This window comes from Podarcis cretensis (assembly GCF_951804945.1).
Source record: "Podarcis cretensis genome assembly, chromosome: 3".
Taxonomy (NCBI): Eukaryota; Metazoa; Chordata; class Lepidosauria; order Squamata; family Lacertidae; genus Podarcis; species Podarcis cretensis.
Window position 1 is genome coordinate 117,768,622 of NC_137172.1, and position 18,076 is coordinate 117,786,697.

Here is an 18,076-nt window from a genome sequence, read left to right on the forward strand (position 1 = left end):
TACAGGATTTTTTTTAATAAAACAAAAAACAAAAAAATAATAGATAGGAGTTTTAAAAACCTAAATACAGTGGTAGCTCGGGTTACAGACACTTCAGGTTACAGACTCCGCTAACCCAGAAATAGTACCTCGGGTTAAGAACTTTGCTTCAGGATGAGAATAGAAATCGTGCTCCGTTGGCGCAGCAGCAGCAGCAGGAGGCCCCATTAGCTAAAGTGGTGCTTCAGGTTAAGAACAGTTTCAGATTAAGAACGGACCTCCGGAACGAATTAAGTTCTTAACCCGAGGTACCACTGTACTTACAGATCTTTATCTTTTTTGCCTTCACAACAATCTATGAAGTAGAACATGATACAGATACTCTTACCACCATAATTGTGGTAACCATGACCCCTGCTCAGTGTTGACAAAGACCAAACACCAAGCTTAAAAGCAGAGATGTGTTATAGCGCTACATGTGTTAATTAAAAGACCTTTTGAGAGTGGAACATGCATTAGTGTGCACTCCACAATTATTTAAATGGTTAGAGGGGAAAGAAAAGTTCTGGATATGGACGCTGCATTTGAGGCAACCAGCCAGGGAGGCCATTATAGATAATTGAGGAATAGTCTTAAAATGCTTTTTAGAAGTTGTCCATTATCCAGTTGTGTAATACAATCGTTTTTACTTTGAAACAAGAAGAAAATAATTTAAGTCCTCCCGTTCCATTTATTGCTCTACTTCTTCAAAATATATAGAGAAACACTAGAACACGTGGAAGGAAATGTTGTTAAGTAGAGATGGATTAAGTTCCTTTCAAATTTCATACAGTATTTCTTAGACATATCCCTGCTTTAATTTTGTGATTATACATTTGTGTGTGTTTTTAAATGTAATGAGTTATATTGCAATTTATTTACAATACATACATATGAACTACTTTGTGTTTCAGAACGCTAGCAATGGCTTTGTATAATAAAGTGATTCTTGCCAATTTTCATAAAGTGTTATTTTCATATTGAAAAGTTTCCTACTGCAAAGCTTGTGGCATATGCATAAACAAGCATAAATATACCTTGAAAATAATTTTTAAGTCTCTTGTTTTCCCCCAAAGTGGGGTTATTTATTTTGATGCTCTAGCAGTCAGGTATGAAAAAAATGGCAAAATAAAAGCACTTTCACAGGGAAATCCTGTAGCCTGGACACGAGGTGAAAGCTATGCTAAATGGTCCACCAGTGCAGCAGGGAGATAAAGAACATGTTATGGGTGGGCTCTGACTCAGAGACCAAATTTGGCCCTCCAAAAGTGGCCATTTCACTGTTTTTCACCACGCAGAGTGTTTTGCAAGCCTTGCATTGGGCTTCAGAGTCCCAACAATGAAAGATTTATATTTGCTTGCTTCAGAGCATGGCTAGAGGCAGCTGCATGCACATCAACTAAAGCAACATGGAGCTTGAAAATAATAATAATAATAATAATAATAATAATAATAATAATAATAATAATAATTTCTTTATACCCCACCCATCTGGCTAGGTTTCCTTAGCCACTCTGGGCGGCTCCCAACAGAATATTGGAAACACAATAAAACATCAGAACACGATAAAACATCAAGTGGTGGAAGCAAATCCCAGAAAGGTCCTTTGTGTCTGTTTCCCTCTAACATCCCATCCCTGAGCACCAGGGAGTGACCCTGTAAGCATGAGGCCTATTCTCCATCTCATCCCCTTTGGATAAAACTAGGGCCAAAATATCACCTGGACAGGCTTTCCATTTTTAATATCAAGTCATCTTTATTATCAATATTTTTGTACTACTTAAAATATGAAAACCCTAAGAAGTTTATGCAAAAATGCTAAAATCAAAGTTTTAGATAGCTGTATCACAATGCTACAAAATAGGATTGCTTTTTCCAAAACTCCAGGCTACATCTATTAGAACCACCTGGCTGTCTGCTTAAAAAAAAAAAAAGTGTCAACAAAGCAGAAGAAACAGATCTTAGCCTTACAACCAAAATGCAAGCCAAAAATATTCGTCTTGTGAAGATCCAAAAAATCCAAGAATCTCCAAATCTTAAGAACTACAATCTGTTAAAAAGCAGCAAGAAAAACGTCGTCGTCCCCCCCTTGAGCCTGATTTTAGCAAGACTGGAGTGATCTTAGCAGCAGCGCCAGTGAGGACAGGCTCATGTGATGGGGAGATAATCAATTTATGAGTGAGGGTTTCCTCCATTAAACACTGATATCTACATTTGTCCCATTTGATTTTATTTTTTTTAAAGATTTTTATTGATGCAGCAAGAAAAAAGAAAAAAACACAAATACCAAATTACACACAGGAATAACCATAGACAACCTTAGAAAAGGATTTAATATTTATAAGAAAATTGGATAAGTAAAATTTGGCCAAGTAATATGAATCAAGCATTTTTTTTAAAAAAAATATACTTATATAACAACAATATGTAAAGGATGAGAGATATGAGCTTGCTGAGTTAATTCAATTAAATTAGGATGTATGAAGGGGGGGTGGGGGGAGGTCAAGAACTGGGGTTAGGAAAGTAAGGACATGAAACCTTATATGTGTTGTTTTTGTTTGTGTGTGTCTGTGCTTATAAAATGTGAAAATCCAATAAAAATTTTATTAAAAAAAAAAAATGAAGTGAGGGGAAACTCCAGGTGTGGCGGAACTACAATTCCCACCACAACCGCGGCCATTTTGTGTGTGTGTGTGTGTGTGTGTGTAGCTTGAAGTGAGGGGAAACTCCAGGTGTGGCGGAACTACAATTCCCACCACAACCGCGGCCATTTTGTGTGTGTGTGTGTGTGTGTGTGTAGCTTGAAGTGAGGGGAAACTCCAGGTGTGGCGGAACTACAATTCCCACCACAACCGCGGCCATTTTGTGTGTGTGTGTGTGTGTGTGTGTGTGTGTAGCTTGAAGTGAGGGGAAACTCCAGGTGTGGCGGAACTACAATTCCCACCACAACCACAGCCATTTTGTGTGTGTGTGTGTGTGTGTGTGTGTGTGTGTAGCTTGAAGTGAGGGGAAACTCCAGGTGTGGCGGAACTACAATTCCCACCACAACCACAGCCATTTTGTGTGTGTGTGTGTGTGTGTGTGTGTGTGTGTGTAGCTTGAAGTGAGGGGAAACTCCAGGTGTGGCGGAACTACAATTCCCACCACAACCACAGCCATTTTGTGTGTGTGTGTGTGTGTGTGTGTGTGTGTGTAGCTTGAAGTGAGGGGAAACTCCAGGTGTGGCGGAACTACAATTCCCACCACAACCGCAGCCATTGTGTGTGTGTGTGTGTGTGTGTGTGTGTGTGTGTAGCTTGAAGTGAGGGGAAACTCCAGGTGTGGCGGAACTACAATTCCCACCACAACCGCGGCCATTTTGTGTGTGTGATGGGAGTTACGCAAGGATTTCTCTCACACACCCGCCCGGGAGGCGGCCTCCCTCCCTCAGCAGCGCCGCCCCGGGCCAAGTCCGGCTCCGTCGCCGGGCGACGTCGAGGGAGCGGCCCTCGCCCCGTCCCCGCCATGTCCCTCTACAGGAACTCGGTGTGGTTCGTCAAGGGGCTGCGCCATTACTGCCGGTAAGGGCCGAGCGGGCGGGATGCCAGCCGAAAGGGCAAAGAGAGAGGCGGGCGGGCGGGGGGGGGGGGCCTGCCATGGCCGTTGCCGCCACGGCGTTGGCTTATGGAGGGAAAACGGACCCCACCCCGTCCCCCCAGTATTCGAGCCCATTCCCCCTCCTCCGCCCCACGCTTTAGGGACTTTTATGTAAGGGAGGGGGGCGTTTCCACGCGCAGCGCGAGCCCCTTTTGCGGGACTTGGGCGCCCAGTTCGCGCGAACCCCTTTGGGTTCGCCGCGGTTCGAGGGGACAGTTCGCCGCGAGGCGCAGGTGGAGGGAGGCAGAGAGAGAGAGAGGGGTGTGTGCATTAAAAGGCGTTCAAGGCGAACGAGGCGCACCTTTGCAATTATTATTAATAAATTATTATTAATAATAGTCCTAACTAAAAGTTGTCCCTGCAGTTTCGGGTTTCGGTGCTAGGCTACTCCTAAGGCTGGCCCCAGCCGTGGTTTCTTAACACCCCCCTCAGTTTTGCAGCGTTGTGTAACTTTTTTGCAACTTTTTTGCATTCAGTTGGAAGCCGTGGTGCCATCCAGGAAGCAAGTCTTGCCCGGTTAAAATCTTGCCCTGGGCAAGATTTTAGAAAGACACGTGTGTAGCTGCATTCACACGACCAAGCAGGGACTACTGAACTACTTCTTCTTCTCCTTCTCCTTCTCCTTCTTCTTCTCCTCCTTCTCCTCCTCCTTCTCCTTCTTCTTCTCCATCTTCTTCTTCTTCTTCTTTATTCTGTCCTTTATCCACAGATCACAGGGCAGTTCACAACATAAAAATACAAAATGAAAACACAAAAATACATAGTTTCCTGTGATTGTGGAATGCTCTCCCCAGAGATCCCATGTCTTTAGGCGCCAAGCAAAAACATTCCTCTTTACCCAGGCCTATGGCTATTAAGTAATCTGTAGTCTGTGAAAGTGGGGGAGAGAGCTGTTACGATGACTTATTTTATTATTAGGCTGTGGCTGTCGGTCAGCATGTTTTTTATGATGTTACTATGTTTTTATCATTGGCGTTCTGTGTTTTTAATATTGTACACCGCCCTGGGATTGCTTGATAAACGGTGGTATGTATATCAATTTAATAGTAGTATTAGTAGAGCAAAGCAATCAAATTATCTGCCTCCCACATACACATTAAAAGGCCATAGGATGTTTATGAGCCAAAGGCGTGGTTGAAGAGAAATGTTTTTGCCTTGCACCTTCTTTAGCTGCTAGGTGAGTCTCCTTGGGGATGGTGCAGGATCAGGCAGCAACAGGCTCTGGGCAGAGGTTGAGGGCAGGCTCTGCTACCAGGATGGGTACCTGCAGGGCCACTTTTCCATGAGGACTGTATGCAGGAAGCTTCAGCAGAGGAAAGTTGTTTTTGTTTCACCGTATTGGCCTGAATATAAGCCTCACTTTCCCCCCAAATTCTGACCTTGAAAAGTTAAACTGTGGCTTATATTCACAACCTTACAGTATGCAGCCAGGAGCGCAGGGCAAACAGCACCAAGAGCACCGTTGAAGCTGTGTAGGCCACCATCCTTTCCCCCAACACGCAATGAAAGGCCATCAACAACGCAGCATGCTTCCCCCGCCCTGCCCAGTAAGCAGACAGGAGCAGCGAGGAAGGGAGCGGCTTATATTCTGGTATTTTTTCTTTTTCCCCCTCCAATTTTTAGGGTGCGGCTTATATTTGGGCCAATACGGTACTTAGAAATAAAAGTTAACCTGTATTGGTAAAGCTAAAATTCCAAACCTTTTGTTTTTTGCTAGTTTATCATTGTGAAAAGTCTAGCTTTAGAGGGAGGAATTGAGTAATATTATAAACGTATAAAACATTCAGAAACTTTTCAATAAAATGCCCCCCCCCCCCCCCCGTTTAATTCTTCCCAAGTATTCTTTCCCAAGCCTAAGTTTTCATTGGCTTCTTCAGGAGTGGCTATGAATCGGCAAGCAAACACTTTGTTCCAGAAGACTTGGAAGTAGATGTAACTGGAAGGCATTTCATGGTCACTGGAGGAAATAGTGGCATTGGCAAGGCGGCTGCAAAAGAGATAGCCCGAAGAGGTAAGTTGAAGCAATACTGCTGCTATTGAGATTATTTCTGAGGCTGAGTTTATACAAAACAAGAGGTCTTGTTTTCTCTCCTCAGTTGTACAGTCGTACCTCTTGTTACATCAGTCTCCGGTTGCGTTTTTTCAGGATACGAACGCGGCAAACCTGGAGGTTTATACTTCCGGGTTTCGCCGCATGCACAGAAGTGCTCTGTGCGTCTTGTGCATGCGCCGAAGCGCTCTGAGCACCTTGCGTGTCTGCAGAAGCACCGTTCTAGTTGCAGACTTTTCGGGGTGCAAACGGCAGATTGAGTCCGTAACTAGAGGTACCACTGTATTGACAACTGCCTACAGAAACCTGGGTGGGGAAGAGGCGGAAGAAAACCATAATATTTAAAGAGAGTGGTTACAGTTAGTTCTTCACCTGTGGTGTGAGCCCGGCTTCCACCTGACTTCACAATTTTGCACAACATCTATCAAGTTGAATAGTCTGGCTAGGCTCTTCTCCCATGTTGCAGACTGGCTCCTGCAGTTTCTTTCATTTTTCCTTTTAGTGCCACATCTTTGTTTATCTGTTCTTCTGTTCAAGGAAGACTTTTAAAAACAGTAGCAGTCTCTGGGGATCGAAAGGAGTAGTACATTGTCATGAGTGCTAAGCAGGTGGCTTTTGCTGTAATTATGTAGAACTTGGTTTTTATCTATGTGCCTGCTTGCTTGCTGAGAGCTGGGCTCTGAAAATATGCTTTAAATAAGCTTGGTCTGTGCACCTCTAAACCAACCCTACTTGTTACATCTTACTTTACATATAGTGTGAACCAACTGCTTCACAGTGGCAGAGGACTGCGACCAAGCTCAGGGAGATAGCAGTTGTTACAAGCGTGAGAATTATAATACGGATAAAGCCCCAGTTAGCCCCAGTGTGGATTCTGGAGGCTGCTTACATAAACAGCAACATAGTCTATAGAGCTCTCCACAGTACCAAGTAACCCTGAATGAGCTGCTTAAAGCATTCTTGGTGGTGTTGTGTGCAAAATATTCTCATTTTTTCTATGGCCACCAGTGCTGAAATAGCATGGAGCAGTAGTGTGTCACATTTTCTTTCTCTCTGCTATTCCCATGTCAAGTTGTCTGGAGGCCAGTCACATGAGTCTTCCTCCTAAAAAAAGGGTGGGTTGGAAAAGTGAGGGGTTGGTGGAGCCAATATGAACCAGGTCTCCCCAAGATCAGGTGTTCAAAGACAGGAGATTATCTTCTTGTCTTGTTCCACTAGCACTGTATTTTAGCAGTGGCTTCCAGTGAATGTAAGAATATAGATCTGGTAATATTTCAAGCAACCCTGTAAGAGTGCTATTCGGAGGCGTACTTAGATGCTCTTGGTAAGGAGACATTGGCATCCCTTGCATCCTTTTTTTTAATTAAAAAAATAATATTTATTAAATTTTTAACAAGAAAAGAGTTACAAAACAGTAAACAAAAAACACAAGGAAAATACAAAAACCAGAATTTAACATAAAAATAAAAAATAAAAATCCCTCTTTCTAATATCTTCCCACTCATTTACTTATTTTCATGACTTCCTCACACCTCCCTTTTTTGTATTCCATTAAAAAAATCTGTTCAGCAAATTCATACCCTCTTGATTTACCCTTAATTGTTTATCCTCACATATTATAACTTCAAATTTTCATCTAATATCAATCCATTCTTGCATAATTTTATTTTGCCTTATTACTAGAACCACTTCGTTTCATTCCAACGTCATTAACATTTAATAATTTTACAGTGTTTCTGTAAAGATTTTAAATTTCTTCCAATCTTCTTCCACCAACTCTTCTCCCTGGTGCATCCCTTGCATCCTTGCCAGAGGAGCTGAACCAGAGTGGAGAGGCATGATTTTTGCCTCCCACCCCCGGGCCTGTGCCCTTGGTGAGGGCCAACCTGGACAACCCCTAGGTATGCCCCTGGTGCTGTTCAAGTTCGTCATCTAAATAGCTAAGGGACTTAGAGGAATTCAGCATAGCACTGTGACAATTGTTCCATCAGTACAAACATTTCAGGTAACCTGCAGAATGACCCCCCCTCACCTCCTCTCTCCTCCTGTTCTGGGGATTATCCTGAGCCCTCAAGAACCAATTGGGAGTGGGAGAAGAGGGGAGGAAAAGCTTGATAGTGCTAGCAGAAGCCCTTGCCAGGTTTCCACTAGCAGGGCTCATTAGATGGAGGCGCAAGTTACAGCAACAGCCAAGGCGACATTTTTCCACCTTTGCCGCATCAAGCAGTTGGTCCCTTACCTTTCCCGCCCCAACCTGGCCACAGTGATCCATGCGACGGTCATCTTCAGGCTTGACTACAGTGGTGCCCCGCAAGACGAATGCCTCACAAGACGAAAAACTCACTAGACGAAAGGGTTTTCCGTTTTTCGAGGTGCTTCGCAAGACAAATTTCCCTATGGGCTTGCTTCGCAAGACAAAAACGTCTTGCGGGTTTGCTTCCTTTTTCGTAAAACTGTTAATACCCGGGCAATCCACGCTCCGCAAGACGAAAAAATCGCAAGGCGAAGCAACTCGCGGAACGAATTAATTTCGTCTTGCGAGACACCACTGTACTGTAATTTGCTCTACGCGGGGCTGCCCTTGAAGCTGTCCCAGAAACTCCAGCGGGTGCAGAATGTTGTAGCGAGGCTCCTCATGGGATCTCTGCCATGGGAGCATATTCACCCAGTGCTTTTCAAGCTGCACTGGCTCCCGGTGGAGTACAGGGTCAGATTTAAGGTGCTGCTTTTGATCTTTAAAGCCCTTCACGGCCTAAGACCCTCGTACCTACGGGACCGCCTCTCCCAGTATGCCCCACGGAGAGCCTCAAGGTTCATAAATAGCAACACCCTAGTGGTCCTGGGCCCTAAGGAAGTTAGATTGGCTTCAACCAGAGCCAGGGCCTTTTCAACTCTGGCTCCGACCTGGTGGAACACTCTGCCTCATGAGAACAGGGCCCTTCAGGATCTGATTTCTTTCCGCAGGGCCTGTAAGACAGAGTAATTCCGCCTGGCCTTTGGCTTGGAGCCAATTTGATTCCCTCCCTCTTTCTTTTTTCTTTTCCTTCTCCTCCTGCGATGAGGCTACATTTTAATATTTTAATGTTTCAATATTTTAATGTTGTATTTTAATTTTGTTTTTAAGTTGTAATCATTCAACTTGTTTTTATTATTGCTTGTAAGCCACTCTGAGCCTGGCCTTGGCTGGGGAGGGCAGGGTATAAATAAAAATTATTATTATTATTATTATTATTATTATTATTATTATTATTGATGAATCCAGCCCTTAGCTGCCTGAAGATTTGCCATTTGTCAAAAACTTCTCAATTATAAAAAGGTATTCTCTGTGCATTTGCCCAGATTAAACATTCTGTCAGATAGGAAGCTATATGGAAACTTGATTTGAATATTTCTTTCATGCAGATAGTTCTATGGTCCTTTTCACTGATTGTTTCTGAATTCTTTCAGGGGGACTCGTTCATCTAGTTTGCCGAAACAAAGACAGAGCTGAGGAAGCTAAGAAAGAAATAACAACAGAAACTGCTAATCAGGTAAGAGTTGGTCTTGGATATTATTTCTTCTATCCTTTGTCATTGGAAAGATTACATGTTGCATCCAGCTAAGTCATACTCGTAGTATATTCATCAAATTAATGGAAATGACTAACTAAGGTGCATTTATTTCAGTAAATTCCAACCCTACAGGTTTTTGTGGACAATTCGCCTGTTGGCCAGTTGCATTTCTTTTGTTTGATTGCATTTGCCACCGTTGAATAGCGCTACAAATCCTGTCCCTGTTTCTGTGGATGTTTGGATGTATTTCAACTCCTGCAATTTGAAATAAAAAATTATCATTTTTTGGAATATGGAACCTGGTATTCAAGTTCCACCACAGTTACAGCTGGATCAACTAAATGGAGGTTTTTCATTCCATATGTTGACTCAGATGATATTTCTAGTGCATAGCTAAAAGTAAGATTAAAAAAAATATATCACCAGAAATTATTAGTATCCTTTTTTAAAAAATAGATGCTGCAGCATCTAAGGGAGTGACACATATTGCCACAAATGCACAACAGTCAATTATGCATTAAGACTGCCTTAAAACTAAGAAAATGTGCTCCCTCTTTGGATCCATCTATGCTATACTGTAATTTAAAGCAGTGTTATGTTACTTTAAACGGTCAATGTTTCCCCCAATGATTTTTGCATGATGCTGAGATTAAAATCTTTACCTCTGAGTCTCAGACAGTGGTACCATGATTACCTTGTATGCACTTGCATTTGTGGAATAAGTAGTCACAGCAGTGAGCAGCAGCTACATTATCAGAAAAATCAACTTTCATTCTATCCTCTCCCTTCTATGGAATCTTGAGTCAAAAATAGCTTCTGGAGTTATGAATCTCATTGTGGGCAGCATCTGTAAGTTGCCAGGTTACTTCTTACGCAACACATGAAACAATCCCTATGTTGTGTTCTGCATTTTTTGCTGCTTGGATTTCTCTGTCAACTACAAATATTCAAAGAATCTCTCTGCCATTCAGATACAGCTTGGCTAAGTGGATATATTGTGTTCCTGCTATCTGAGTATGTAGTGTTGTTAAAGCATGTTAAATGAACCCTTTCAATCTCGTGGTGGGGTGACTGAGCTGTGCTTGGGATGTAAGATTTGGAGCCAGGTGGTGCTGCAGAAAGCTACCAATCAATCAATCAATCAATCAATCAACCTTTTTATTCGACCGTCAGTCAGGGGAAAAAAAAATACATTTGTCAATACACAGTTAAAACATCCAGGAAGATTTTAGAGCTTAGCCAACACTAAAGGGCTAAACAGATAGCCCCATGTCAATACAGTCAATTATGGTCTTGCGACGCTTAAAGGCTAAAAAAAAGAAATTTGGCCACCAAGAAAGGTATAGCTCTAGTGACATTATTCAGCAAGTGTAAAACCTGGTTTTCTCTGGGTAGGAAGCTAAGTTGACATAGGAGTGGGTCTATAAAGTTTTGTCTAAGCTCTGCCTAAGAAGGGCAAGTCAAGAGAATGTGTTCGGTGGACTCAACCACACCAATAGCACAATGACAGGTTCTCTGGGCGTATGGTACTCCCCTGTACCTTCCCCACAATATCGCAGAGTCAAGGACATTTAATCTAGCCGCTGTAAGAAGTCTGCGGTATTCCACATAGTGGATTTCTGCAAGGTAGGGGGCTGGTATGATCCGATAAATCTGGTCCCCTAGGAACATCCCAGGTTTTACCTGGGCTATGGCAGAAAGCTACTGAATTGGTTGTAGAAAATTTTTTGGTATGGTTAACAACTCTTCCTTTCTCCTTTCCTAGAATGTTTTTATCCATATTCTGGACATGTCTGACCCCAAAGGAATTTGGGAATTTGCTGAACAGTTCAAGAATGAACACAGATTAAACGTCTTGGTGAGTTGGGAACTTAAAAGTGAAGCCCATCTCTAGGGATTTGGTGGGCTGCCAAACATTGACACCAGAGTTTGAAACTTCCATTGTTCTGGGTGCATTATGCAACAGGGAATTGCAATAATGCGAGCAGTGTCTGAGCTGTGGGAGCTGTACTGTGCCTAAGTTTTCAGTTTAAAACTGCCACTGCTGGAACGAAAGGAGGACCTTTTTTTGCCTCCCCACTTCCAGCTACTCTCTGAGAACATGAGAACGGACCCTCATAAGAATATTAGGGGGTGGGCAGGGGAAGTATGGCTTTGTTTTTTGCAGTCTTCAGATGAGGACTAGACTATGTGAAAAATGAATATAAGATTTTAGCTGCAGTTAATTCATTTTCAGCTTTGTATTCTTGTTATAAAGGTCACGGGTGGCGCTGTGGGTTAAACCACAGAGCCTAGGACTTGCCGATCAAAAGGTCGGCGGTTCGAATTCCTGTGACGGGGTGAGCTCCCGTTGCTCTGTTCCTGCTCCTGCCAACCTAGCAGTTCCAAAGCACATCAAAGTGCAAGTCGATAAATACCTTCTGGCGGGAAGGTAGATGGCGTTTCCGTGTGCTGCTCTGGTTCGCCAGAAGCAGCTTAGTCATGCTGGCCACATGACCCGGAAGCTGTACGCCGGCTCCCTCGGCCAATAAAGCGAGATGAGTGCCACAACCCCAGAGTCGGTCACGACTGGACCTGATGGTCAGGGGTCCCTTTACCTTTACCTTTATTCTTGTTATAAAAAAATTGCGCCTAGACATTCTGTTGTGGTGCCCATAACCTCAGTTTAAGGTGCCGTTTAGCTCCTAGCTTTCACACCTCAGTTTCTAACACTGATTGACACTACCTAGTAACTAGCAGTTACTTGCTTGAACAAGAAACAGTTTGGTAATATTCTTTGTACAGCCAGCACTGTAGCCAGAAATTCTAAATTTCTGTGCGTCATTTTCACATGCTTAATGCTGCACAGTTGAGATTTATCATTCTTGAAAGTATTGTATGCAGCATAGTGCTTTGACTCCCATAAATGGGAAGCTGCCTTATTCCTTTCAAACCATTGGTCCACCTTGCTCAGTATACAGTATTCTGTTATCTAAACTGACTGGTAGTGGCTCTTCAGGGTTCCAGGCGAGAGTTGTTTCCAGTCCTACCAAATTTAACCTAGAACTTTCTGCATATTCAAAGCGCATGCTCTGCCACTATGGCACAGCACAGATACATATTTTAACTATATTTTCTTCTTGTAGGTCAACAATGCAGGCTGCATGGTAAACCAAAGAGAACTAACGAAAGATGGGCTTGAAAAGAATTTTGCTACAAATACTTTGGGTATGTAGGGCAGTTTTCCTGGGAAGTTGTTGTTGTCTGGAAGTGGAGGTTGTGCATTTCTGAAGCGTTCTTCTGAAGCGTTCTTCTCCTGAGTACGCTTGGCTATTGTTTATACTATCTAATAGGGCCTCCTAACACATATACAGTGGACCTCGGGTTACATACGCTTCAGGTTACAGATTCCCTTACCCAGAAATAGTACCTCGGGTTAAGAACTTTGCTTCAGGATAAGAACAGAAATCGGGCTCTGGCAGCGCGGCAGCAGCAGCAGGAGACCCCATTAGCTAAAGTGGTGGTTCAGGTTAAGAACAGTTTCAGGTTAAGAACGGACCTCTGGAATGAATTAAGTACAGTGGTACCTCGGGTTACATACGCTTCAGGTTATAGACTCCGCTAACCCAGAAATAGTGCTTCAGGTTAAGAACTTTGCTTCAGGATGAGAACAGAAATCGCGCAGCAGCGGCAGCAAGAGGCCCTATTAGCTAAACAGTTTCAGGTTAAGAACAGAACTCCGGAACGAATTAAGTACTTAACCCAAGGTACCACTGTACTTAACCCGAGGTACCACTGTAGATTGAATATCCAGTTCACTCTTTTAAAAAGCAACAATACAGAGGAAGAAACATGCATACAGAAATAACATACTATTGAATTGGATTGCCATAAATAACTTTCAAATTGTTTTCTTCCTTGTCCAGTGAGGGTCAGACAAGAAGCAGTGGGTTTAGACTAAAGGAAGGTGGTCTTGGGTTTAACTCTGTAGGTGAGAGCAGTTCAGTTTCTTGGTTGTGAAATGTACCTCTGGAATTTACATTAACAGGTTAAACAGGTGTATGCTGCTGTTTTACACAGAATATCCTGCTTTTGGGCATGGAATTGTACTTGAATAAGTAATCATATTGGAACGCGGATGGCGTTGTGGTCTAAACCACAGAGCCTAGGGCTTGCCGATCAGAAGGTCAGCGGTTCGAATCCCTGCGATGGGGTGAGCTCCCGTTGCTCGGTCCCTGCTCCTGCCAACCTAGCTCCCTCGGCCACTAAGGCGAGATGTGCGCTGCAACCCCAGAGTCGTCTGCGACTGGACTTAACGGTCAGGGGTCCCTTTCCCTTTAAGTAATCATATGTCAGGTTTTTAACTTGGTGCATTATTTGAATGGTGCTCTCAAATAAGAGGGTGCTTCATGGTCCAAGTACAAAGTTTTAATGCTGTGTCCTTTGCTAACCGAAGGAGTGCTACTGCACTTCCCATGGGCATCTGGTTTGCTGCAGTGAGAATAGAGTGCTTGACCTAGATGGACTTTGTCCTGATGCAACGGGGCTCTTCATTTTACTTCTCTTTAAAAGCCTTGTGAAATGTGGAGCAATCCATCCAGCTGAAGGGTAGGAGAGTGAAGTTTTATTAAATATACAAAAAAAACAAACCAACAACTTGTGGAAGGTAATGCATGCTAAACATTTTTTATTTATCTTCTAGGTACATATATTTTAACAACAGCCCTTCTACCTCTCTTGGAAAGAGAAGATGACCCTAGAGTTGTAAGTTTGTATGTCTTAGTTTGGGGGCACTTGGCTGTCCCTTTCATTGTCATTCCTGTTCTCAATATTCATAACTCCTAGGGCAAGTAGGTGCTCTACTGTTGGGCAAAGGGGCCCTATCAGTTGTGATTTTCCTCACTGCAAGTGGACCACTCTCTCCGCCTTCAGAGGAAGAGATATGAAATGTTCTGTAGTCTCTGGCAACCCACCCAAGGACAGGAGGACGGTGAGGCCCATTGCAGCTAATAGCATCTTAATTGGGGAACAAACTGATTTCACATCTGACTCAATACCATGACAAACCATTACATATGCTGGCACAAATGTTGAGGTGCCGTGGTGCTAATGTGTACCTTCATGCTTCACTGAAACAGTTTTATTTGCACAATACAAAACGCTTGGTGCAAGCGAAGCAGTTTAATTGCCTCCTTTAGTGTTTGTCCTCCTGAGTGGGAAAGCAATGTTTTCCGTTGGGTCAGAAGCCACTGAGTGTTTAAAAGAATTACCATCCCAGTTTACAAATGAATTATTTCCAACAGTGGTGTATAAATGGTTCAGTTATATATTTCCAAGGGGAAAGAGTGTCATAGACAGAGAGAGATCTGGCCTGTTTTGATTGATGTGGTTGCATTTTGTGTAAGAACCTTTGGAATGTTTGATTTGAGTAATTAATCCACGCTTGCAGCGTGACTTTTAAAAGGCCGTTGGCAAGATAGAAACCAACAGGGCTGTCAAGGGAGTTGGCCAGCATTGTGGATGACTCTGAATTTCAGCATTCAGTTGCCGCTCCTTGGGTGGGGGGCTTGTGGCACTAGATGTTGTTGGACTATATGTCTCATCATCCCATGCTGGTTGAGGCTGAATGCAGCTGGGATCCAGCATCTAGAGGACCACAGGTTTCCCACCCATGCTTTAAGTGAACTGCTAAACTTACATTGTCATTGTGATTATCAATCCAAGTTGCATGTAAAGACAAGTCTACTTGTGGATAAGGATTTCATAGTTCCTTTGGTTTGTTTATTTTATTTTGCAGATCACTGTCTCCTCAGGAGGAATGTTAGTTCAGAAACTAGATGTATCAAACTTGCAATCAGAGAATGTGGCATTTGATGGGACAATGGTCTATGCGCAGAATAAGGTAAGATCTGTAGTTCTTGAACAAACAGCCACAGACTACGTAGCTGCTTTGCAGTCCTGTATTTTTGTCATACTATACATTTTATGTACTTTGCTTGCTCTTTCTATAGATAATTCTTTAAAATACTCTAAGTAAAGTCTTGTCTTACAACCAGCACCCATAACAGTTGAGCTATTGGGACTATTATACACTTGTCAAGTTGGGTCTTTATTAACATAGAAAAGACTCCTTTAACTCACTGTATCTCATAGAGGCATTGTTCAGTTTGGAGATTCTAAAGTCCATATATTATTTAATGTTAACTAGTTATTATTTAAGAGAAACTTGCTTTTTGAAAAGCATTTTTCCACCCTGGTTTCAGGTGTAAGATTTTGGGGGGACGACAATGACTTTATTGGACAGTACCAAGTGGGTGGTCATTCTCCACCTGCTTGAAGGCAGGAGAAAATGTCATTACTGTACCTTTGCATCACCCTCTTGGAATGGTAGTTCATTTTTCCTGCTTTGCTTGAAGCAGACCAGATTTCAGAGGTGCTCTTCTGGCCTAGTGTGTGTCATGAGTAGTGAGTGTGCAATGAGGGCTATACTTGAGAGCTCCTTTGCCCCTTCTCTCATCTAAAACGGGAATAGAAATAGAAACCTGCCCTGTTGTCACACACAAAGAAGGCAGAGCACAGGCTAGCTGCAGTGCTGAGCTTCCAAAGGAAGAAATAACCGTGCTGCGTAAGTCAGTACTGAATATGAAGATGCCAGACTAATGGCCTATTGATCTTTTTTCAGTTTTATGCCTTTTGTCGTATCCTAGAGACAGCAAGTGGTCATGACAGAACAGTGGGCTAAAGCACATCCCAGTGTTCACTTTTCTTCTATGCATCCTGGCTGGGCAGATACTCCAGGTACTTGTTGCTGAGCAGAAATATTTAATCTCTTTGGCTAAATTGGGAGTGGGGCACCTGTGGGCTTCCAGCTGTTACTGGACTACAAGCTGCATCATTCCCAGTTGTTGCCTGGGACTGATAGGAGCTAAGAGTCCAACATTCACCCCAGAGCTAAACAGAGAGTATCTTTTGCTATTATATGAAGGGGATGGGAGAAATAGGAAGGAGAAGTGGCGCACTCTTATTATTCCTGTTTCTCTTTGAACTTTTGCATTTCTTTCGCCTCATCCTTGGTTTAGCTGCTTTGCAGAATTCCTGCCACCTTGCAGGTAACTTGTGCCCATGCAGAACTTCAAGCGCACTTCATTAAGTGTGTTTAAAGGGCTCTGTGTTATCCAAGCGCTTAGGTAGTGTGAGGAAGAATGGAGTCTGGTAGTGTAAAATCATATGGAGTGTTAAGGTTTGTAGGAAGAAATGTCCAAGGGCCTTTTGTAGACCGAAGCCGTAGCAAAGCCCAAGATTAGTAGCAGTCAAAGAGCATAATTAGTGGTAGGCATGTGTTTGTCGGGAAGCTGTTACATATGCTTTTCACAACTGTCACCTTGCAGCAGTGAGGCAATCTATGCCAGATTTCTACGAGAAAATGAAGAATAGATTGCGGACGGAGGACCAGGGGGCAGACACGGTGGTATGGCTTGCAGTCTCCCATGAAGCAGGCAAGCAAGCGAGTGGGCAGTTCTTCCAAGGTAAGGGAGTTAATGGATCATTGAATGTGGTATAATAATAGAGAAGGACAGAATAAGCTGTCCCTAGTAATATATATAAACCAAACAGGGTAAACCTGAAAAAATGAACACATTGAACTCGTATACAAACTGTACAGGGCTGGGATTGGCTGCAGCTCCCTACTGAATATATATTGTGGAAACCTGGTTTTGTCGTGCTTACCTAACTTTATGAACATTTACATTTCTGCAAGCTCTGTCCTCCCTTCAGCTCACTGATAGGAAGGTCAGAAAAGCAGGTTCAAGAACCCAGGTTCTTGATCGTTGAAATAACTTATTTTGCCCTTTTGTTTCCAGACCGGCAGCCTGTTCCAACCCACTTGCCACTTGCACAGACCAAATCTTCACCGGGCGATGAAGCAAAACTGATGCAGTTTCTGGAAGAGCTCTCACAAAAGTTTAAACCCAGATAATCATTAGAGTCTAGAAGCATTAACAGTGTGTACTGAACTAGTGACCTCTTGACAATCTGCAATTGGAAAGCTATAATATGTGCAAGTGAGTATAAGCCAAAAACATGCTTTATTATAGGACAGGAAGAAAGGCACTGTTAAAAATTTAGTGATTCTGTTTTGACATGCTTTGCATCTTGAAAATTTCCTCCTGATAGAATTGTAGTTTCTGGAATGATTTCTAGAAAAAAAGCTGAAAACACTTGGGCTGCAATTTCATTGAAGCTAGGCTTCAATCAAGACAACTGTAGGCATACTTTAGTTTGCAAAAGATTTGATTATGGAGCACAGAGTATTATTTGTATGCCTACGTGCATTTCCTTCCTGTCATGCTGTAACTTCTGTTTATTACCCATTACCCATTTGTTCTTTTAAAAATCACAAATACTTGGGGATGAGATGCTGTGATGGTTAGTGCTTGTATTATTAACATTCCAGTGGGAGCACAGTATCTATTTTCTAAAAATCTCGCAAGGTGCCAATTCCTTTTTATGTAATAATCATGCATCAAGAATGCCCACTGTGCCACAACAAGTATGAAACAGCCCACCTTCTGGAATCTCAGAATTGTGCAGTTGGAAGGGATCCCAAGGATCATCTAGTCCAACTCCCCTGCAATGCAGGAATACAAGATTATACACGACAGGTGGCCATCCAACCTCTGCTTAAAAACCTCTGTAGAATTATAAATTTGCTAGAGTCTAAACATTTTTGAAATTGTATTTTGGTTTGCACTTCTGAAGTTTTCCTGCAAGAAAAATCTAATTAAAACCTAATGTTTGAAAAAGCATTCTGTTTGTTCTAGGTCATCCTTTTTTGAAGGGC

The 18,076-nt window shown here is 42.7% G+C and overlaps 1 protein-coding gene across 2 annotated transcripts; it reads left to right on the forward strand.

The window, feature by feature from the left end:
* The first annotated feature begins 3,420 nt into the window (after positions 1 to 3,420).
* Positions 3,421 to 18,041, forward strand: DHRS12 (dehydrogenase/reductase 12). Of its 2 annotated transcripts, none has more exons than XM_079970036.1 (10): positions 3,421 to 3,578; positions 5,532 to 5,665; positions 9,152 to 9,234; positions 11,021 to 11,113; positions 12,381 to 12,462; positions 13,937 to 13,998; positions 15,032 to 15,136; positions 15,942 to 16,032; positions 16,623 to 16,760; positions 17,097 to 18,041. In XM_079970036.1, the coding sequence occupies exons 1-10, from the start codon at positions 3,523 to 3,525 to the stop codon at positions 17,210 to 17,212; spliced, it is 960 nt and encodes a 319-aa protein (XP_079826162.1). In that variant the 5' UTR covers positions 3,421 to 3,522; the 3' UTR covers positions 17,213 to 18,041. The 2 variants fall into 2 exon arrangements, with proteins under 2 accessions (XP_079826162.1, XP_079826163.1); XM_079970037.1 differs by lacking the exon at positions 3,421 to 3,578 and adding an exon at positions 4,739 to 4,831.
* Positions 18,042 to 18,076: the final 35 nt, after the last annotated feature.